General features: G+C 42.2%; 1 protein-coding gene across 1 annotated transcript in view; it reads left to right on the top strand.

Annotated features, from left to right (window-relative positions):
- The window catches only part of NECAP2 (NECAP endocytosis associated 2), a 111,790-nt gene that overhangs the window by 74,361 nt on the left and 13,296 nt on the right, over nucleotides 1-24,133 (top strand). The window contains exons 4-7 of the mRNA XM_078642847.1: nucleotides 2,847-2,928; nucleotides 4,134-4,242; nucleotides 4,491-4,656; nucleotides 23,956-24,049. Of these exons, the coding sequence (XP_078498973.1) occupies nucleotides 2,847-2,928; nucleotides 4,134-4,242; nucleotides 4,491-4,656; nucleotides 23,956-24,049 (451 nt within the window). The remainder of the gene's footprint in view (nucleotides 1-2,846; nucleotides 2,929-4,133; nucleotides 4,243-4,490; nucleotides 4,657-23,955; nucleotides 24,050-24,133) is intronic.

Consider the following 24,133-nt stretch of genomic DNA (forward strand, 5'->3'; position numbering starts at 1 on the left):
GAACCCGGCGTAAAGGGACCTGCTCCAGATTAGATCACATCCTACCTTTCCAACAGAACTAATGTCATCCATACCTCCCTCTTTCTCTTCCAAACTGTACTTCTCAATAGCAGGGATCCCTCACGGCTCTCATCTCACCCATGCTTTTCAATATCTACATGAAGTAATTTTTTTAATTTAGAGTTTTATATCGCGCAAACTAGACCTGAGACATCGGGTATCAGGGTGCTTTAAACGAGCACCAATTTAGTTACAGATGGACACATTCATTTTTGTTAGGCACGGGGAGATTACGTGATTTGCCCAGGATGTTGAGCGCCCCTGCCGAGACTCGAACCCGGTTCCCCAGCTTTGAGGTCAACAGCTCTAGCCGTAAGGCTACATCCTGCACTGATCAATCAATTTCACCTCACGTGCTATAACTATGCAGATGACATGCAAATACTCCTTTAACTGGAATCCCTCGAAGACATTGAAAAATCACTGATTTGCAGTTGTTTAAGAGCCGTGGGTCAATGAATGATGTAGAGTCATCTCAAACTGAATGCTTCCAAAACAGAAATACTCACGTGTGGCAATTGGAAACAGTTTGACCCACTCGCCATATGGCCTGATGATCTGGGAACACCTCCTAAATTATCAAAGGAAGTAAGAAACCTTGCAATGGACTCCAAGCTGTCAATGAATGCCTAAGTAGACATATTTGCAAGATCAAGCTTTGTTACTATAAAAACTCTGCGACACATCTTCCTCTACCTAGGATTCCCACGCAAGGTCCAGGCTACCATCTCTCTCTTGTTCTGTCCAAACTTGATTATATAACAATGGCCTTCACCACGGATCACCTTTAACAAAAAAGACTACAATGTTCTGAATGGATTCAGAACGCTGCTGCCAGACTACTCTTGCATGTAAAGCCACAAGCCCACGTATCCCCTGCCTTGAAAGCCCTACATTGCCAGAAGTCCACTTTCAAGCTTCTTTGTCTCACTCACAATGCGATACATGGAACGCGGATCGCTCTTCATCAGTAATAAAATCACCAAACCCATTCATCAAAGGAACCTCTGCACTAGAGTGGCACCTCGCCTCAAAATCCCAGCGTACAAGAAAAAAAACATGGGTGGCCCATCCTTCTCTGTTCAAGCAGCCAAATGATGGAACTCTTTACCCCCAAATATAAATTAAAAATATCAATATTACTTAGTTATATTTTTCTATGTTTAACATGCATATAAGTGACTGTATAAATAAGTAAATCTTTTATCATAACTATCTACAATTGCTTCACTGTTAAATTACAAATATAAAAACAAATACATTAATTTAAAGTACAGCAACACTTGAAAGTCTGATTTATTAAATGCAACTTTAATCTACATATATTACCTTCCTAATGCAAATATACCTTCCATGTACTTATGATATACCTCTGTGTACTTTTGTATCTTAATATTTATTACTTAGATTCAAATTCAGCATATCCAATGTACTACCTTATTTCTCACCCTATATAGTCTCTACCTCCACTCTGACTCATCTCAAACCTCATTCTACTACTCTCTCCGAATGACTACCCTATTTCTCACCCTATACCACTATCAATATATCCTCTACCTCAACTCTTGAATTCACCTCAAACCTCATTCTACTACTCTTTCCAATGCACTACCCTATTTCTCACCCTTTACCTCTATCAATATATCCTCTACCCTCTCATTCATCCCAAACACCCATACCACTGATGTGATCCACAAAATAACCCTTTATAGACTTTACCCTCCTCTCCCCTCCTTGCATCAATTTTTTTTTGCTATTCAGATCTCTCAAACAAGCCTTTTTAAACCCATCCCTCGGACTCTTCCCCCCCCCCCCCACCCCTTTATTCATTCCAAACCCCCTCCTACTGTTATGAACTCCCCAAAAAAAGAAGAAAATAACTTTCTAGACCCTTCCCTCCTCTATCCCTATACTTTTCCTTTTCAATCCAAATAACAGACTAACATGCCCACCACTTAAATTGATTTAATATTTCCCTATACTAAATCCCCACTAATTCTGTTTAGGTTCCGGAGTAACGTGCTACCCAACAAAAAGCGCTTCAACACCTTAGCAGTTTTAGCAAGCACTATATAAATGCAAACCCTTCCTTCTTCCATCTCTCCACTATCCTTTTCAATCCATATAACAAACATGTCCACCACCCAAATTAATTTCATATCCCCGCAGACTAAATCACCACTAATCCTTTTTGGTTTCAGAGTATCGTGCTGCTGGTATCGAAGCGCTGCAATGTCTCATAGGGGGTGGCAAGTGCTATATAAATGCAAACTTTTTCCCCTCCACTATCCTTCTCAAACCAAATAATAGACTAACATATCCACCGCTCAAATTAATTTCATATTTCACTATACTAATTTCACCACTAATCCTTTATGGGTTCTGGGGTAGTGTCCTACTCGATGAAAAAGCGATCTGATTCCTCGTCAGGAGTAGTAAACGCTATATAAATGCAATTACAATACAATGTTTTATTTAATTTTATTGTGCCACAGTACAGATTGTTCTCTCATGTTCATTCATGACTTGCCAGTAGTCTGGAAGAAAACGCACGTAGGACTAATAGTCACTGCAGTGACTGACTTGTACTTTTTATTTGAAGCTTCGAATGGCTCGATGTATGGAGATATGTTCAAAGATTTGACCCTTATATGTGGCTCATCAGAAAGTGTTATCTGGGTAACTGTTAAATTCCAGAGCCCTCTCTAAGTGCAACCAGTGATATGCAAAATCTCATAAAAGGTATCTTTGAAGGGATCCTATAATATCTGCACTTTCCTCTGCAGGGCGACGAGCTTTCATTGGAGTTGGCTTCGGCGACCGAGGTGATGCATTTGACTTTAATGTTGCACTTCAAGACCATTTCAAGTGAGTGTCTTTTTTTTCTTTCTTTCAAATCCATTATCCTATGGGTGTTAAACTTTTAGAGACTGATTGGGATATAGCAAGGAGTTGGTCGAGTCGAGGCCATGAGATGAAAAGTATAATTCGCATGGGAGGTAATAAGAGGGGTATGTGTTTTAGTTGTCTGTAGTGGTCAAACTCCAACAATAACAGATGGTCCAATGGAGGGGAGGGAGAAGTATGAACTGTTATATTTGTATGAATTTTTCTCGGGGAAGTGTAAACCTTTATAAGAAGTCTGTATAGTTTTAAGAATCTAGATTTATGCACCATGTCAGCTGCATTTTTCTCTAAAGTAAGTGCCAGACTTTTTACAAGTTAAATGAAGAGCTAAAGTTGAGCAGGAAGTGACCCTGCAGATGTAGCTTTTATAAAATTATCTGGGAAAACCCCAAATAAAGTCAAAACTGAACATGACGGCTCCTCCCTTCTCCTTTTCATCTCTTCCTCCTTTACTTTTCTTCATCTTCACTCTTGAATGACCATATAAGAAATGTAAAATTATATTACATATTAAAGCATATATTATGGTAAATTTTATTTTAAAAGTTAGGTGTTAAAGTAGAATTAGACATTCATGAAAGTATTGGTTTTGTTCATCACAGGATGTATTCTAAAGTTAATGTTAGGTTCAATAGATATTCCTGTATATATGTAGCAGTAATTATGTACAGTAAACCTAGCCTGGAAGCAGTGGAGTTTTGAACAGCTGGGTAGAGCCTGTGGGTACGATTCAGATAGTTTAAAAAAGATAGTAATTTCCCATTGTCTAGGAAGTGGGTAATGGGTATACTTTACTCATGTTCACAATCAAGTGGTGTTGGCAAAAACATGCTGTCTCTATAATACTGTGTTATAGATCTGGATAGAATCACGTGCTCTTTAGCAACATTTCACAATCTCTGCTCGAGTGTGTTCTTCCTCTTGGCCTCCACTTCAGCTTTTTATCTCCCTACTTCTTTCATCCACTCAGTGTCGTTCTCATATGCTACACTATATCAACAGATTTTCCTAGAACATGAGAACAACAGGCTGCTAATTACACCAGCTGGTTCACATTTTGTTCGACTGGAATGCGTCTTCAGTGGCTCTTCGTTGATTAAACATTCTGTGGAATTTACCTAGAGCATCCTTGTGACCTGAGTTTTGTGCCCTCACACTTTCTGTAGGTGGGTGAAACAGCAGACAGAATTGGCGAAGCAGGCCTTGAATCCTGACCCCGGACCCAAGTTGGACCTCGGCTTCAAAGAAGGGCAGACCATCAAAATTAACATTGCAGTAAGTAAAAGCTTCATATAAGTGTCTGCTATAAAATCTGTGTTTTTTAGGGACTGTCTCTTTTTGTTGTGATAACTTTTACTAAGCCTATGTTTTTACATGGAGTGTTGTGCACATTAATATCATGCAAGGTCTACACACTCCAGCATATCTTCGCTTCTGAGGGCATTATTAACAGTCCACTGAGCTTGTACAGACCCATACATCCAGCCCCAATGTTTCTATATTTTGCTTGATTTACTTCTCAGAATATGAAGAAGAAAGAAGGCGTGACTGCAAATACAAAAGCACGTCCTGCAGGGCAGTTGAATCTTCTTCCTCCACCACCAGGAGGCAAAGCTCCAAACCTGATTGCTCCTCCCGCCGAGCACCCACCTCAAAGCACTCCACCAACCGGAAAAAACAACACAACAGGTCTGTTGACAGCTGGTTTAGATCTTCCTCTTTGTTGTAACTTGGCCACACCCTTATTGTTGAAATGCATTTGATTCTAGGGTATTGTCCTTTTAACATCTTGTATGTCTTGAAGCTAAAAGTTGCTAGGCTAAAAGTTGCTAGTTCTAGGAGACAGAATAAGTAATAAAAAAATGCACAGTGTTTGTTCTGAAAGGTCTAAGTACTCTTCTTGTGTTTGGTAACAAACTGTTTTTGTAAAGCGCACTCGGAACGATGAAAGGCTGAGTGGATCTTTCCTGTCACCATTAGATCAAGCACAGATTCCTCAAGTTTGTTGCATTAATCCACTTGGACACGAGGAGTTATTGGGATAGCACTGTTTCAATATGTCGGTAGTTGGGGAAAATGTGTCGCAGGAGGTGTTTGATATTGTATGTCTCGACTAGGGATAGCAGAAGAAAGGACAAGTGATACGGAAATTAATATTTGGGTTAGTGCCAACATGTTTTGTAAAATCAGATGTCAGGGCACGAATAAAGCATTCGCTTTTTTTCTCTAACTGCTCCACCTATAATTCCTGGTTCAAAGCTTTATGGTCTCACAGTTGAGAGATGTGCATACGAAATTTGAATAACGACTAAGTGGACTGTTGTGTGCTAAAAAGACAGTCAATTACTGTGTGCTTCTTCATAAACATTAGAGGACAGTGCAAGCTGTGTGGCTGCAAAAAACCTATTGTGACATTATAGTGGGCTTACAGTCTTTACATTGCTTACCATCAGTTGGCTTTAATTTATTGAAACACCTACGTTTGCATGCTTCTTAGTCAATGGCTTGCTTTCTTCTTCTTTTTCTATTCCCTGGAGCATAATCCTAACAATTCTTTTGACTTGCTTAATTGTATCCTTCCACTGCTCACATATAGGGAACTTGTTTTTCCTTTTATTTTTCATTCAGCACTATTTCTCTCTTTGCCCCTCCTGTTCTACTGTCCCCCTCTGAAATACCCCTCGTCCCCGCTGCACTCTGTTGCAACCTACCCTCTGCCAGCAATCCACATATTGCATGAAAGCACAAACATTGGCACACAAAGGCTTTTATGGTTCTTCAGCAAGGATTATCTGCTGCACTTACTTCGCTGGTATCTAGGGCAGAAGGTGTACTTGGCATTACACTTCCCCTGGAGGTCTGTAAAGCTAGTCCCTAGGATAATAAAGATCACTAAATGTCCTATTAAATTAGGTCATGATGAACATTTGCATTAACACTATGCCACTTCCTTATATTTTTTTTTAATTCTGTTCAGATTTTCCAGATTGAGAAGTATTTGTGATTTTTAAAGATCAAAATCATTGAATCTATATACATTTTGAGATACCATAAGATATGTTTGCTTCTTTGTGTTTTTTTGTTTTTTTAAATAAATGCTTTAGAAACATTGGCAAAACTAACAGCTTGGCACTTCCATTATAGAGGTGATACCTGTTGGCTTTCCCAATTCTTGTTTAGTCTGCAATCTATTAATGGCGGTGTTGGGTTGACTTTTAATTTCTTTGATTCACTAGGAATAATTTAGTGTCTAGTTGCAAGCGTTGGTTGTCTAGCTGTATTGTCAGGAATAACAGTCTGTAATGAGGAAGTGTGCTGTGGAATCTCATGTTTCCGTAGAACATGACTAGGTATTACTTGCTTTGCATCTTTTGCTCCTTCTGTCCTGATATTTGAATGATGAATTAATGCTCTCATCTCAGACAACCATTTTATTAATGTTTTCCAAGGCAGCATTCAGCCGACGTTATGCCCTTTTTATGTGATTAGAGTAATGCAAGGGAGAGTTCCGCAGTTTTGAGCCTTAACAGTAAGCTGTTTCATAAGTTTAAATGCACATCCTACCCTGTTTTCTATTTCTTTAAAATTGTCCCCTTTTGTAAAGCATACCTTGATTAAATGTTTCTGTTTTTCTGTTCAGGATTACATTTCTAGTACTGGCTTTCTTTTTGGTTTCTAGAGCCTCTCTGATCTGACCTGACCTCCTAAACCTCTTTAACTTCTTACTGTGAAGACAGTGATTTATGATTTATAATAGTATTTATTTGTATTTTGATAAGCCACATGTGCTGTAGATTCAGGGTGTGTGACTGTTCTGTGCTACTAAAAGTTTAACTTTTTTCTATTACAGGATTTTAGTCTTTCTCAATTCTTTGTTCTATATTGAGATAGAAGTGTCATCATGTTTTCAGTTGTTTACGTTTTTGTCTGATTTTGTGTACAGCTAATTGACATCTCTCTACTTTTGACACGTGACGGGGGAATGTTAGTCAATGTTTTGCTTTTTAGGATGTATGTTTAATCTTGACTTTTGAAGTTTGCATCTACTAAATCAATGTGGCTCATGGGTTTATCTGATTTTAGACATTCATAGATGAGAAGATTCCAACCGTATGTTTTTCCACAGACATTTCACAGTTGGACGGCAGGTTTGAAAAAGTGTCTGTATCCAATATTGACCAGATGATGAGGCTTGGTTTGTAAACACCGACTTTTGTAGGACCCTGAGTTCTTCTGTTAAGTAGGTGTAGTAATTTAACCCTGAGGTAGGAGAGGGCCTAATTTTAATACACATCGTTTACCATGCTCATGTTTGAAATTGTTTCAGTCCGTTTCTGAGTGTTAGTGCAGTTCTCATCTAGCCTGCGAGAGATGTTCTCTTCTATGTAGGCCAGCTTCTAAGTGGACTGCAGTATTCTAGGTGCCTGAACTTGTGCACAGTATGTTGACATAATACAATGTGAGGTTCACTAAAGCACATATAGCTAATGATGACCCTTTGAGGGTAAAGACCTCTTTGGTCCACAAGTCAACCAAATGTTACATAAATTTAAAAAAATACTGAAATAGCCAAAACATGAGGGCCCTCCAAACACAATCACCAGGGGCTTCTTTCGTAGGCAACCGTATAGGGGTGCAACAAAGGCCACTTCCCTGGAACAGCCCCAATCCTACCAAAGCCTGCCATTGTTTTATCACTGGGAACCAGACAGGGGATACACGCATCGTTCATACAGGAGCACCTCCAACAAAGCCAAAGGTGGAGTCACTCCCACTAAAGGAGCCTCCACTTCGAAACATTGATATGCCATGCATCCTCCGATCACATCACACCTGTTGGGGGGAATGTTACAGCAGTTTCTTCTTTGTTGGGAAGAAATCACTTCAGATTGCGGAGTTCTAAGTATAGTTCAACACAGATATTATCTAGCGCTCCTTTCTACCCCCATCAAACATTCCATCCCATCCATACACCATAAACTCAAAACATTTCCACCACCTTCAAGAAGTGGTGCATGCGCGCCTGCTCAAAGGGGCAATAGAAATGGTGCCCTTCCATTACCCTTCCAATACAAAAGCAAAGTGGTCTACTCCCTATACTTTCTAATTCCCCAAAAATGACAGCTCTTTCAGACTGATCCTCAACCTCTGACCCCTCATGACCACGCTGTATCTGAAGGATGCCTACTTTCACATTCCAATAAATCCAGCTCATTGGCGCTACCTTCACTGCGTGGTAATTGGACAATATAACCAATTCAGTGTGTTACCCTATGGGGTTACCACATCCCCAAAGGTATTTACAGAATGCTTAGCGGTCATAGCTGCCCACCTCAGGTGGGGAGGGGCACTTATCTTCCCCTATCTCAATGATTGACTGATGAAGAGTGCGGGCAGGCAGCTTTGCCCAGTTCACACCCAACACGCCTTCTCCCTACTACACCATTTGGAATTCATAATAAATGCTACCAAGTCCCAACTTCAGCTGCTACAGATTTTGCCCTTTCAAGGTTCAATCCTCAGTTCCACCATGGGCAAATGACTTTGTGGACCTGGTCATCATGATTAGACCTGTTCAGCAGGATGCATCAACAAGTCCATGAGTGGGTACTCCACTCACAAGTCCTACTCCCTACTTTCAACAATGTATTTTTCTGCAAACTGATCCATTCATCAACCACAAAAACACCAAATGCCAAACTTCGTCTCCAGGCTTCCGCACCCACAGTCCATCGGCAATGCACTATTAGTGAACTGGTTGGGATATTTGCCTATGCTTTTTCTCCTTTCTCACTCCTATACGTAGGAAGGAACCTACTGCAAACCTCTCCCAACCTTATTCAGATAGCCCTCACGTGGGCCCGACAACTGTGGCTCTCAAGTGTCCTAGGGATTTCAATGCCCCTGCACAAGAGACTCTAACACAGCGCCAAACTTATCTCAGGAACAGGGCAAAATCAGGCAACTCAATCTAACAATTTGGCACCTGAAGTCTTAGAATTTGGTTGCCTAAGTTTCCCTACAAGAATGCATGGGCATCCTAAAGGAAGTTCGCTGCCCTACTTCTAGGGACGGCTACACTGCAAAGTGCAAATGATTTGTCCGCTATTGTAACTCAAAGAATATAGAGGCACTTAAACCGGGAGTCTGAGACATTGTCTATTTGCTACACCTAGAGAAACCAGGGCTAGAATATAATTCCATACGATGACCTCTTTGAACAATTGCTGTATAAACGCAAATTAGAGTGTTAATCGCTCTTCAGAATTCCCGTCTTTAAAGCCTTTCTGGAAGCCCTTAAGATGATTCCACCTAGAGTGCCATCTGTCCTACTGGAATCTCAATATAGTACTCACAAAACTCATGGGTCCCCCATATGAGCCATTGCATTTCTGTCCTTATCAATTTAATTTTTGCGAATGGCTTTCCTCATAGCCATCACCTCACTAACGTACATAGGTGAGCTACAAGCCCTCACTCTGCAAGAGCCTATTATCCAAGTTCATGCTAATAGGGCTTTTACTTAGCACAAACCTTAACTTCCTGCCTAAGGTGATCTTTCCTTTGCACTTTAATCAAAAAATTAAGCTACCTCTATTTTTCCTCACCCAGACTTTGTAGTAGAAAGGTTGTTCATACGTTATGTGTTAACATAGCCTTAATGTAATACATGGACTGAACCAAACTTTTCAGAAATCTCTATTCCTGTTTTTCAATTTTGCTAAACCTCGTAAAGGTAGCCCTATGTCAAAAGCGGATTTAGCTAGTTGAATTGTTAAGTGTATCCAAACATGTTACATCAAAGCCAGGAGGGTTCACTCCACTCCCCCTAGGCCAAACCCTACTAGGAAGAAGGAACCGACCATGGCATTTCTAAGGAATAGCTGATATCTGTAAAGCAGCTAACATGGTCAATGCCACACCCTTTTACCAAGCATTGTGTCGATAGTCTTGCCCATCAACAGGCTAAAGTCGGCCAGACAATAATAAGAACTCTGTTTCAGACATCTGCACCATCCACTGACTAGCTACCACTTTCGGGAGTGCTGCTTTACAGTCTATGCAGAGCATGTGTATCTACAACCACACATGCTACAAACTGAATATGTTACTGATGGTGTAAGCACCTTTTCATAGCTTGTAGTGCTGTAAATTCATATATGACCACCCTCCTACAGGAGTCAGTCTGTTGTTTCCACATCTCTGTAACACAAAGTAGATCTACTATTTGATACACTATTTACATGGCCACCATATTCTCACTTCTAATCACTCCATACTTACATTCACCAATTGTGCGGAAATCGATCCAATACTGGAGTTGGTGTTCATGCGCATCCCCTGCTATGTGATGAGTCACAGGATACATTGTGACTTGAAGAAACTTCTTCAAACTGAGGAAAATTGAATTTTGCCCTGTTGTGTGTCCCTACGTGTTCCCCATCATATGTTATATGTGCATGATCAATATGCATATTTACCCCCTTGACTGAATAAAGACGCAATTATAGTTGTGTCCAACGTTAGTATGTTAGTTATCCAGTCCCTCCTGAAAGCAACAAGTATTAGGCCTATGTTGTCAACGTCTTTATATTGTGCACGTTAAATCATCTAGTTGCACCCGTTTCTAGGCCTCACAGGGCCCGGACACCAGATTCAAGCCTCAAGTCTCCTGAACCACTCCGAGGAGCGATGCAGCCCCTCCCGCATCCCTGACCCTTCACTTACTTCCTGCCAAGCAGCGCGGTGCCCGGCTTGGCCTGGCCCGCCTGCCAAGAATATGTTATGCCTACAGTTATCAGTTCAGCTCCCCGGCTTCACATTCCTAGCTAACGAACCTCATAAACATATCCATCTACAGTCTAGTCTTCCTGTCTCCATGCAAGTAATTTACTGAATTAATATCCATAGAGATTCATAGCACACGCAATACATAAAGGAATATATGCATGCACTAGCCTTGGTGACAAGTAGCCTTTGCCCTGATGACTTTTAGATTCAAGCAACATGTACTCCAAACACCAGATATCAGATAAGCTATAGGTACAGGTCGTTCTGACATCCCAGACTTTAGTCTCCTCTTCTAGTGCTAGAAGTCAGAGCCCCCAGCTCTCCCCAGTTACACGTCATGACTCGTTTGCGCGCACCAGTAGGTTAAAGGTTCCAGCTGCCCAGGTAGCCCCCTCCATGTATCCACCCACTTATGACACTTCTGTGACGTCTACATCACACACCTCCGTGCACGCCCTGTGCACGCCTTCTTTTTACGCCCATATGTTCTTATCGTTCATTTGTCACTTGTTACGCCTACTGTATTCAATGCAATTATACTGTTTTACTATATATACTGTATGATGTTAATGAAATGCCATTCCATGCCATTCCCCCTTTGTCCTGTGTCTGTCCCTTCCTGAACCTTTGCAGGTGATGGAACCCGATGGTCCATTGGCTCGAGCCATCTGATTAAAGCCTGTATGACTCGGATACCACGGATTTTGCCTCTTATTTATTGAGCTATCCTTTTTAGTTAATGCATAGAAAAATAGTACCGGTAATTATTTATTTATTTACCACATAATGGCGCCCGAACAGGGACGAGCCCCTTCCCCACGCGCCGGCGATGTAACGCAGGCCCCCTGACCCTTCTACAGCCGTGACGGACCCCTACTGTGCACGTGCAGATATTTCTGCTTCAAGTCTCCCTCAGGCCCACGGAGGAGACGGAGACTGCGGTCCGGCATCCAGACGAGGCGGTGAGGAAGGCGGATCGTCCCGACCAGAGCCCAAGCCGAGAGAGAGCAAGGTCCGAGGTATCCGGAGGCCCACCTGTTTCCGAAGCCCGAGGCGCATGCGTAGTGTGTAGCAGTAACCAGACGTCGTAGCAGTCCAGTCCAGTCCGAGGCCTTCAGTTTTGCTTCCCGGTGAGTACCGTTGCTGGGGAAGTATCTAGACGGGTTCATTAATTTGTGCCCGGTCCGACGGGTTTGGGTACACAGATCCGGTCCGACGTGTTCATTTAGGTGGATACGGTATGACGTGTCTCTTTAGGAGACCGGTATGTTCTGTACTGTTTTAGCAGTGCATCCAGTAATTCTAGTAAGTCTGTTCTCGAGAAATTCAAGTATTATGTTTTCAATGTATCAGGTAGTATCTGTTCGAACTGTTGTCAATGTATTTTTAATGTCGTGGTATGAATGATTTGTTTTGCTAGTCATTACTGTGTTCATTGTGTATTGTGTTCAAGTTCAAGTACGGTTCAAATATGCCGCTGTTTTCCAAGTTACGTCAGATAAAAACCAGAAAAGGGTTACTCGAAGAATCAGTTCCTGTCCCTCCTAGGGACAGTCCTGGACATTTCATGTATCATAAGCATGGCTTAGATGCCATACTGTATCTAGATTTATGGGTGGACTACACCAAAGATCTCGAAGAGAAATATAGATGGCCTGTTTCAGGAACATGGGATGCCGAGTGCATCATGAGAGTAGAAGAAGCATTATGGAAAAAGAAAGCCAGACAATCCCAGAAAGATGCCATAGAATTGTGGCGTAAAGAATCGCATAAAAGAACGGAAAAAGAATTCAGAAAAGCAGAACTAAGTAGGGAATCCTCAGAAAAAGCCCAAGAAAGGGAACTACTAGAAGAAGGTGAACGAGTCAGAGCAGAACAATCAGACAGACAGAGAAATGCCCTTATAAAAGGTATGTATCCCCTTCTCGCCTAGGGCCTGCCTAAGGCGACCCCGGAAACACCCTGTAATTTACCGCCACCATTAGTCCCGACTAAGCTACGTCATAAACCGACAGCAGCTGAAATTTTCCTTTCTTCCTATTTAAACGACACTGTCCCAGAATATGCAAATCCGAATCCTACTCCGCCTGTTCAACCCCAGCACCCTGTTAATAACGTAATAACTGTGCCTCCAGCCGTGGGTCCCGGGAATCCTGTCCATGTGCCAGTACCCCAGGACCAACCCACATTACGTACACCTACTTTACCAGTCACGTTACCAGCAACCGCACATTCAGTATTAATTGACGATTCTAGTTCAGGAGGAGCAGGGGGAGGTATTCCTGTCACCCCGCCTCAAACAAAGCGCCTGACACTAAGAGAAGCAACATTACAGCGTACGCCAAAAGTGGCCACGTACGAAGCCCTCAAGAAGTACCTTACTGATTGTAGATATGATCCAGTGCCAGGCGATGATCACATGATATTATATTCCGTACGTTTACGACGAGTAGCAAACTTTTTAGCTACCATGCCCGATATGAAGGAACATTTAGATCGAATATATCATTTCATCCGAACAGGGGAGAAACCAGAAAGTATTCACGAAGCTATGGCACACAGGAAAGTGGAGATTCAAAGTATGATTTTACAATTTTTGATAAATTGTCTAATAAGAGAACAAGACCATCCTGATAAAAAACAAAGACGAGATGAAGGTCCTGACAAGGTGGAGTGACAATATAGCAGACGGAAAACACAAGACACAGAATAGTATAGAAACCATGTACAGAAAGATTCGTAAAGAAATTCTAGACATACACGAGAGGGAGAAAGCAAGAATAATAGCAGAGAAAGAGAATGACTCTTCAGACGAAGATGTAGACAACGAGAATCCAAGCAGAATAGCGTATGTAGGTAGGACGAGACCTTTTGATAGACACACACGCCTAGACTACAAGAAAGCTTTTCCTCCTCCCGCACCAGAACAGTGTTCTCTTGAACAATTATTCCAGGCTACAGATAAAGTTCTGAAACAGAGAATAGGTTATAGAGAGTTTGGTACCATGCATGAACAAGAGCTAGCCCGGTCAGCAGTTCGATGGACTAGTGATTCTACCACATTTCCAGACTAAGTAGTGGCTCAAATGTTTCTGAAGCTGCCCCCAGCCGAGCAGCGACTGGTGGGTATGTACATGATCCAGCACCTCATTACACTGTACGAGAGTCAGCATTCTGATCCAGGTTCATTATATAATGTATTGAACGAGTTACTCCTAAACCGATGGAAAGGTCTAGGTACCGATTTGATTAGTGTCATTTTAGAACAACGTCACAAATACAGAACGTTCCTGACTCCGCATTTTGTTCCTGTTCCACCCCCATTCTACATAGATAGACAGAATCCGTTGCGAGAAGTGCATCCTGTTAAGGGAACGGGGGGTGAGCTCGAACGAGTATTTGTTTACACCCCTTTAACGAAAATAGAACTATTAGAAATGAAGAAGTTAGTGCCCTGTCACGATAAAGATCCAGCAGGGTTCCACCGCGAGTTAAAAGACATGCTCCGTATGGGAGAATACACGTATCCTGATATCATTAAAATGTTAAAGGTCCTGTTGCCTGCGGGCATATATGAAAAACTTAAAGAAAAAGAATGGGAGGTGGGAGAGAAAAAGATTGACTGGACAGCATTAGAGAACGAAGATAAAACACGAGTTCCAGGTACTGGTCTTGGGGATAAAGCCAAAGAATTGCCCGAGTTGTTAATACAAGTCTTGCCAAGATTACTAGCCACGAAAAAGGAAGACTGGGATGCCATCTCAGCCTGTAAACAGAAACAAGACGAAGACACTAGTGATTTTTATTCCAGATTTGAGAAATGTTTCATTATAAATAGCGGTTTGAAGACAAGTAGTGAGTCGTATCCCCATCTCTTTGTTACCAAATTAGTAGAAAATTCTTTACCTCAAGTGAAAAATAGAGTACTGAAAGTCGAGAGTACCTGGCAAGCTAATACCCCGTCCCAAATGCTACAGATGTTACAGTATCACCAGAACCGAATCAGAGAAGAACAAGAACACGAAAGGAGACGTATGAAAGACACGAAAATGAAAGTACTAGTTGCACAGTCTGTTCCAGCAGATAGTCAGAAGAGGGGTACGAATCAAACTAGTCATTCTGCAGCTCCCGTTAAAGGGACATGCAATTACTGTAAACAGCCAGGTCATTACATAAACGAATGTGCAGTTCTGAAACACAACATAGCTACTGGTAAGACGAAAGAGAGACCGCGTCCTCCTAGACAGGAACATGTTCCGCAGAATACGCAACCACCGCAGAACGCACACCAGACAGTAACAGTACCGCAGCCTATAGCTGCCACACAACACGTTACACAGCAGATGTACCAGTACGCACAGTCAGATTATCCAGAATATCAGCAGTATTCATGAAACAGCCTAGAGAGGGAGGTTGGCTTGCCTCTCATCGAGGTTCCTGTAGATCAAGAGGGTCCCTATGTACACAGTCAAGTATTAGGGAAAGATAGAAAGTTTCTGATTGATACAGGGGCAAGTAGGACTACCATCAGTCATGACGAGGTTCCAGGGGCTCCACTCTCAGGCTCAAGAAATGTTTCCCTGGGATTTTCAGGAAAGCCTATTGTTAACGAAATATCGAAACCAGTTTCTCTAGAAGTTGGTCCATTGTCCCGAACTACAGACTTGTTACTTACGAAATCATGTCCTGAAAATTTACTTGGTATTAAAACATTGAAAGAATTAGGAGCTGTAATTTGCTGTTCTCCGGAAGGAGTGAGATTGTTTTTACGTGATTTTAAAGGACATTATGTGTTAAGAGATTTTGATCCAAGATTACTGAATGTACCACAGCATTTATGGGCGCAAGGTCCAACTGATGTAGGTTGTATGCACATTACACCATATCGTGTCACCCTGAAACAAGGTGTTGTATTACCCCGAATCCGACAATACAAGTTACCACCTGAGGCTGTAGCAGCCTTATCGAAAATCATTGACGAGCTCATTGCTCAAGGAGTGGTTGTAGAAACTGACTCCAATGTATGTAATTCCCCGATCATCCCGATTCTTAAACGTACTGACCCAAATGCACCTCCAGTTTATCGACTAGTAATTGACCTCCGAGAACTTAATAAATGTATCATACCCCAGTACCCAGTTGTTCCAGATATCTCTTCCCTATTGACTGCCATTGATTCTGAAGCTACGTTCTTTACTGTTCTTGATCTCAAGAACGCTTTCTTTAGTGTCCCCATTCATCCAGATATCCAGTTCCTTTTCGGATTCTGTTTAAATGGAAGAAGCTATAAATTCACACGTGCACCTCAAGGGTTCACAGAAAGTCCCAGTATTTACAGTCAAGCACTGAAACGACAACTAGACAGTATTCACATGCCAACTGACACTGCCCTGATCCAGTATGTCGATGATTTATTGATCACAGCCCGTACAGAACGTGACTGCGAACGTGCGTCACTGACAGTTTTGTATTTCCTGGCAGACATGGGGCACAAGGTGTCCCCTTCCAAACTGCAATTCTGTGTCCAGCAAGTGGTATACCTTGGACACTTACTGTCCAAGAGGGGTAGGCAGTTGACACCTGACCGTATCCAGTTAATAGCACATCTTCCACAGCCCAAGACACAGAAGGAGGTACGAGCTTTTATCGGCCTCACTTCTTACTGCAGACAATGGATCCCTCAGTACGCATATCTAGCCAAGCCACTGATACAGTTGACAACACAGGAGGCAGCGACATCGACTGTCCTCCCTTGGACCCAGGAACATACACTTGTTTTCAATGAATTAAAGAAAGCTTTATGTCAAGCCCCTGTGCTAGCGACACCGAACTACAGTAAGCCTTTTACACTTTTTGTCACTGAACGTGATGGTACAGCATTATCTGTTCTCACACAAGATCAAGCAGGACAACACAAGCCTTGTGCTTATTTTTCTAGCACATTAGATCCAGTAGCCCAGGCTTTGCCTGCGTGCCTCAAATCAGTTGCAGCCACAGCTCTAGCTATCAGACAAAGTGATTCCATAGTGTTAGGACACTCCCTGACAGTACAAGTTCCACACTCTGTGGAAGTTCTTTTAAACCGAACACAGACTCAGCACTTGACAATTGCACGTTTAACAGGATATGAACTGACACTATTTCAGCCACACATAGAAATTAGACGCTGCAACATTTTAAATCCTGCTACACTGTTACCCTCGACTGTTCCAGATCCTGTAACACACGACTGTGTGGAAGTTATTAATATCATGACAAAGACAAGACTTGACGGACATTGCATTACCTGACCCAGACCTGACACTTTACGTGGATGGTTCATGTATGAGAACAAGTACAGGAGAGTTAGTAGCTGCATATGCAGTGACTACTGAAACTGAAGTTATAGAAACACATCGTATTGATACCCTGTCTGCTCAGGCAGCAGAGCTCATCGCTCTGACCCAAGCCTGCATACGAGCCAAGAACCTGAAAGTAAACATATATACAGATTCACGTTATGCATTCGGAGTCGTACACGACTTTGGAGTCCTCTGGCAAGAAAGAGGTTTCATGACCTCTCATGGAGCCAAGATTCAGCATGGCCCCCTCATTCAAGCTCTGTTAGAAGCAATACATTTACCGACAGCCATCGCCATTATGATGTGCAAAGCACATACGAAAGTCACTGACACCATTTCCCAGGGTAACGACCTGGCAGATCGAACAGCCAAGCTTACTGCTCAGACTCCAGACACTCCAGTTAACACGACAAAGACAGACGTTCCAGACCCGACGACTTGTATGACAGTTAAAGACCCTACACAAGATGTACTAGACATACAGACACATGCTACCCCAGACGAAATCAAGAAATGGTCTGAACAAGGAGGGGTCCAGACAGATCAAGGATGGTTGACGAAGGGAAAAGCCACATGGTTTCTCCCCGACTCTATGGTTCAAGTCATTATTAATACAGCACATAGTCCAGCGCATTTAGGAGAAAAAGCCATGTTAGACAGCATCCAGAACCTTTGGTTTAACAAGCATTTACGAGCAGCAGCGAAGCAGAAAGTGCGTACCTGCATGATCTGTTGTCAGTTTAATCCAGGTAAAGGTGTTCCCGTGGAACAAGGTGGATTCCATCCTCCTGACCACCCTTTTGAAGTCCTCCAGATGGATTATATCCAGATGGATCGATGCCGAGGTTTCAAGTATGTCCTCGTAGTTGTATGCGCTTTGTCCAGATGGACAGAAGCATATCCAGTCCCAGATTATACTGCCGCGACCACTGCCAAGCAGTTGGTTCGTGAGTTCTTCCCTCGCTATGGTTTGCCCAGGGTCGTGTATTCAGATAACGGACAGCCATTCTCATCCGAACTCATGAAACAGGTATCACTTCTGTTAGGGTACCAGTGGAAATTCCATTGCGTACGACACCCCGAGGCAGCTGGCCTCGTCGAGAGACCTAATCAAACTCTGAAAATACGTATTGCGAAGGTCTGTGCCGAGAAAGGCGTAGATTGGATGGTAGCCCTGCCGGTTGCCCTTTTCTACATGAGAATGGTCGCTCACTCCCGATCAGGTCTGTCACCTTTTGAAGTTGTTTGGTCGTCCCCCAAACATGTGGGGTACACCTATGCCTCGTAAAATCACCGATGTTGACAGTAATATGCTGACAGATTACCTAGCTTCCTTGATGTCTGCACTACTCTCTTGTCGTTCACAGGTCGCGGCTGCCTTTCCAGACAACACCCAGGTGAAACCGCACGAGGTCGTTCCAGGCGATCTTGTTTTGATCCGCAACTTCGATCGTTCAAGCCCCCTGGAGCCCCGCTGGAAGGAGCCGAAACTTGTTCTGATGACCACAAGGACCGCTGTAAAATTGGAAGGACGAAAGGGCTGGCTACACTCCAGCCACATCAAGCGTTTCCATGGACTGCGTCCAAAGACTTTTTTCAAGGACTGCCCCGATACTGACTCTAAACTTCCCCTGTTAGAGAAAACTCCGCAGCAGGAGTATAAAATCAAGTTGAGGTCTAGCAAGTCAGACAGCGTTTAATTGTTTAAGTCCCTCTCGGGTGAAGCGGTTAGACAGGTTCCTGACATGTATGAGATAGACCCACATAGTGAGAGAGATAGAAACTCCAAGAAAATACGTTACTGTAAGAATCTGCGCAGCAGATGCATTGTTACGTTATTGTTTATGTTATTTCTGAGTCTTACGATCACAAGTATAAGTTATGTTTTACATGTATTTTTTCCTCCTCTTGATTCACATGTACATCTTTCCTCTAATGATACAGTAGAGCACACCTTTATTGAACTACCCCCTCACGAGTTATCCTATCGACTTGCAATGCGCAACAATACTTTTATCCGTATGTTACACTATTCGCATCAGACCAGTAATGCCACTAATTGCTGGGTATGTGGTCAACTCCCCCCTTTCCAGACAGTGAAGGGAGTTCTGCCACTCTTTCCCTATCCGTTTTCACATAATGGTTCGTGTGGAGCATGGTTTACGTTAACATCATCCTTAGACGATAAGTCCCTTTTGAATAGAACATGTGTCCCAGACAAGGAAGGTCTTCCCCATAGGACAGGGTTAGAACTAGAAAATGAAGTATATGATCTAGGTAATTTTTCCTCCAACCTCATGGTTTTGAATGTTCAGTCCGAGACCACTCCAGACTTGCCTTCCATAACAGTCCTACCAGTGAAAGGCGAATTATGTGTTAGAAAGAATGGTTCAGTACACCTAGGACACAGTGATTGTACTACTGTGGTCGAGTATAGTGACAGTGGGAAGTCTACTTTCAAAGCTTCACGTCATTCTTATTTTGTATGTGGTCAGACCGCATATGTACGTTTGCCCCTAGATTGGGATGGAACATGTTACATTGCCTTCCTACTGCCCCCAGTTTTCCTAGCCCCATCTGATTACCACCGAAATACACATCTAGTACACGTCAGACATAGAAGGGAGATCGAGTCCCCAATTGTCGATCAGACTGAAACTGCATTAGAACAGTATGCGGATTTCAATAAAGGTTTCATTTTCTTCATAGGTCCTGTCCAGAATAGTAAATTAATACGCAGATTAACCAGAACCCTTGAAGCAGTAGTGAATGAGACTATTTCCGCTCTAGGTAACTTAACAGAGGAACAGTCCGCTATGAGATTTGTTGTTCTTCAGAACCGCCTTGTTCTTGACGTCATACTGGCCGATAGGGGCGGAGCTTGTAGAGTCATCGGATCTAGTTGTTGCGTTTTCATTCCTAATAACGCACCGTCCGTGTATTCAGCAATAACTAGACTTCATAAAATAGCTCATCAGCTACACCAGAATCCAGGCACCTGGACTTGGTCCGGTTGGCTCTGGAGTATAATATCTGCCTGGGGATGGAAAGTATTGTCATTCCTAGGAATAGTAGTAATGATCATATTCAGTTGCTGTCTCTGTTTACAATGTGGCCCTGCGATTTGCGGCTTGTGCGCTACCTCTTGTATTTCAAGTCCAAAGTCCCATTCCCAAAAGATAAGAGACGAGCAAATGATGCTGTATGAACAGATAGATGGTATCATGAATATTGATGTTTCCTGAAGGAAACGTAGGGAACAAGGAGGGAATGAGGAAAATTGAATTTTGCCCTGTTGTGTGTCCCTACGTGTTCCCCATCATATGTTATATGTGCATGATCAATATGCATATTTACCCCCTTGACTGAATAAAGACGTAATTATAGTTGTGTCCAACGTTAGTATGTTAGTTATCCAGTCCCTCCTGAAAGCAACAAGTATTAGGCCTATGTTGTCAACGTCTTTATATTGTGCACGTTAAATCATCTAGTTGCACCCGTTTCTAGGCCTCACAGGGCCCGGACACCAGATTCAAGCCTCAAGTCTCCTGAACCACTCTGAGGAGCGATGCAGCCCCTCCCGCATCCCTGACCCTTCACTTACTTCCTGCCAAGCAGCGCGGTGCCCAGCTTGGCCTGGCCCGCCTGCCAAGAATATGTTATGCCTACAGTTATCAGTTCAGCTCCCCGGCTTCACATTCCTAGCTAACGAACCTCATAAACATATCCATCTACAGTCTAGTCTTCCTGTCTCCATGCAAGTAATTTACTGAATTAATATCCATAGAAGATTCATAGCACACGCAATACATAAAGGAATATATGCATGCACTAGCCTTAGTGACAAGTAGCCTTTGCCCTGATGACTTTTAGATTCAAGCAACATGTACTCCAAACACCAGATATCAGATAAGCTATAGGTACAGGTCGTTCTGACATCCCAGACTTTAGTCTCCTCTTCTAGTGCTAGAAGTCAGAGACCCCAGCTCTCCCCAGTTACACGTCATGACTCGTTTGCGCGCACCAGTAGGTTAAAGGTTCCAGCTGCCCAGGTAGCCCCCTCCATGTATCCACCCACTTATGACACTTCTGTGACGTCTACATCACACACCTCCGTGCACGCCTTCTTTTTACGCCCATATGTTCTTATCGTTCATTTGTCACTTGTTACGCCTACTGTATTCAATGCAATTATACTGTCTTACTATATATACTGTATGATGTTAATGAAATGCCATTCCCCCTTTGTCCTGTGTCTGTCCCTTCCTGAACCTTTGCAGGTGATGGAACCCGATGGTCCATTGGCTCGAGCCATCTGATTAAAGCCTGTATGACTCGGATACCACGGATTTTGCCTCTTATTTATTGAGCTATCCTTTTTAGTTAATGCATAGAAAAATAGTACCGGTAATTATTTATTTATTTACCTAGTTGCACCCCTAGTTGCAACTTGCTAGGTCTGAGCCCAACACTAAATTGCATGAGTATGCAGAGCATGTGAATCTACAGCACTACAAACTAGGAGCAGATGCTTACAGGATATGTAAGATATTCCTTTCTTTTCATGAGTTCCTGTCGCAAGATGAGGGTTCTAAGCAACAGTATAGACCAGTCTGCCGCTGACTCGCTCGGACCTGAGCAACGATAATTCCTCAGGGAAGACTCTCCCGTATATCTTGGAAATGTATGAGTGAATATATGGCAGCATTACAATTGCTGAGATACCACGGATGTGGGCTATTTACCTTATAGATCACGCAAGAGATTAACCGTTCCGGGAGGACTTTTCTGTGAGTGCATTGTAGTCGAAGAAGGTTAATGAAGACTCAATTGAGACCAGCATTATCCATTATTTTGGACACAGTGATGCCATTTACTTTTTATCCAGGCTGAAAATACAACCGGAATCGAGGACTGCAAAAAGGACTAAGGAAATCAAATAGCCTTGATGAAATCGTGGAGATACCACCCCCGCCTCCCACGCCCCGTTCTCCCCCAAAATACGACAAAACAAGTGTTGGCTAAAGTTCACAAAATTTCATAAAGAAGAGGTCGAAGTAACGAACAACAAGAAACTTTTTTTCTTTGCCTTACAAACTGAGGCCTCGTTGGCACCCAATACAAGAGCAGATTGGATAACCATTACCGGCAATTACAGTCTTACTGTTAATATATTGCAGCACAAGTCTCAGCCTTAGAAAGTATTCCAGGAGCTTGTCATGGATAATGCACACTTTAAAACAACTTAGTAACTTGCAGAATGTACCTAAATGCGTTGCAGCCACTGGTTTTAACAGGCTTTATACTCTCAATCTATGTTAGCAATAGTGCCTGGTATGTAAAATGCACTGACGTGGTAGATGGTGAATCTGTTGGCTGTTAAAATACTAAACCATGTTATTGTAATATTTTAGATGGTTTTCTTCCCAGGATTTCACTCTACAAGAGTTTCAATGATGCATCTGTGAAGTGATAGATGGCCCTCAATCTGCTCTGATAGGTTTGCCCAGGGAAGTGGCTATGCCTCAGTCTTTTTACCTAGTTCTCTATTTTATTTAGAGATTGGTCTTCTCTTTAAATTTCTTTTATTTTGTCCTTTTTTTCTAAAGTATTTAAATAGGAGTATCTTTATTGTTATCTTCCAGCGCGCACGGTGCATAATTGTTTTCTTGCAACAGCTTAGTTTTGCTTTTGGTGTTGTGGAAGAAAAGTCTTTCTCCAGGTTTTAGTTGCGTCTGTAAATATATTTAATGAAAAAAAGCTGCAAGTCTCAGGAAAATTGGCGAGGTGAAGCAGGTGTTTGAAAAATTTGTGTGATTTTTCCTTGTGCTAGTATGTAAAATTTGGGGGTAATTACACAAGTATGTGAGAGATGAAATCTCTCATTTTGTGCTATATTTTAGTTCAAAACGCATCCCGAATTGTGCGCTATAAATAGCGCTAAAATGGTCATAATACATGACCTAGTGTAATGGTATAATTTCGAGCATTTTGTGTAAAAAGTATAACACAAAATACTAGAAATTAAACGAGATTGCACCAGTTTAACAAAAAACGTGCCCAAGCTGAATTATGCCCAAATACAGAGGTTTCTAGAATTGGTTACTTCGCACATTCAGCTACTAATGTGCACAACTGCTGAGCTAAGCTCATGGAAATGAAAGTAGATAACATGCACTATTGATGATGTAGTTGAAGGTAATCAGCAGACCCCCCAACTTTTGAAACCATTGCGTCTAGTGTCAGGGGCACTTTGGGCTCTCGGTTGGGGGTAATGGCCCTTCCGGTTAAAAGACATAGAAAGGAGATTCAGTCGGTCATAACAACCTCCTCTCTTTTTATGCTTTTTATTTCGCTTTACTATGAATGAATTCATTTCCTATAAGATATAATTGGATTTTTTAAATATTTTCACTTGGACAGTGCTCAATTTATTTAATTATCAATGTGTATTTTTTCCAGTAGTTGATGCATAAGGATTTGCTTAATGCATTTCTCTACTCCTTTTTTGATTCTTTCTATTTCTCTCTTTTTTTCTCTCATATCTCTGATTATCTCACACTCTTACATAATTTCTCCCTTACATTTTCTTTCACACTTTCTCTCACTAGGGTCTACCTACTGTACTTGCATAATGAGGCAGCTGTGCAGATACAGATGAACTATGTAATATCTTTCAACTGTTTCAAATATTTTCCTCATGGCGGAATAGTCTTTCCAACTTTTTTGTTAAAGTATAATAACACTCGCACAACCATTGTTGAAGATGAATAATGGATTGCTTATTACCAGAAGATGTTATGCATTTACTTCACATATTGCGTTAAAGCTTTTCTTGGTTATTTTTTCTCTGCAGGGTTTCTCCTTGATATCGGTGCAACGCCGTTTGGAGAGCAGGCCAACATTGCCGCCACAGGAGACATCTGGGGAGACTTTGCCAATGCTTCAGGGTGAGCAGTCCATTTGGGAATAGTTTTAATGTTGCTTTTTTGCAGAGAAGAGCCTGTGATGCTTTCGTTTTTGCTCTACATTCC

This window comes from Lissotriton helveticus, chromosome 5_1 (assembly GCF_964261635.1).
Source record: "Lissotriton helveticus chromosome 5_1, aLisHel1.1, whole genome shotgun sequence".
In the NCBI taxonomy this organism is placed as follows: Eukaryota; Metazoa; Chordata; class Amphibia; order Caudata; family Salamandridae; genus Lissotriton; species Lissotriton helveticus.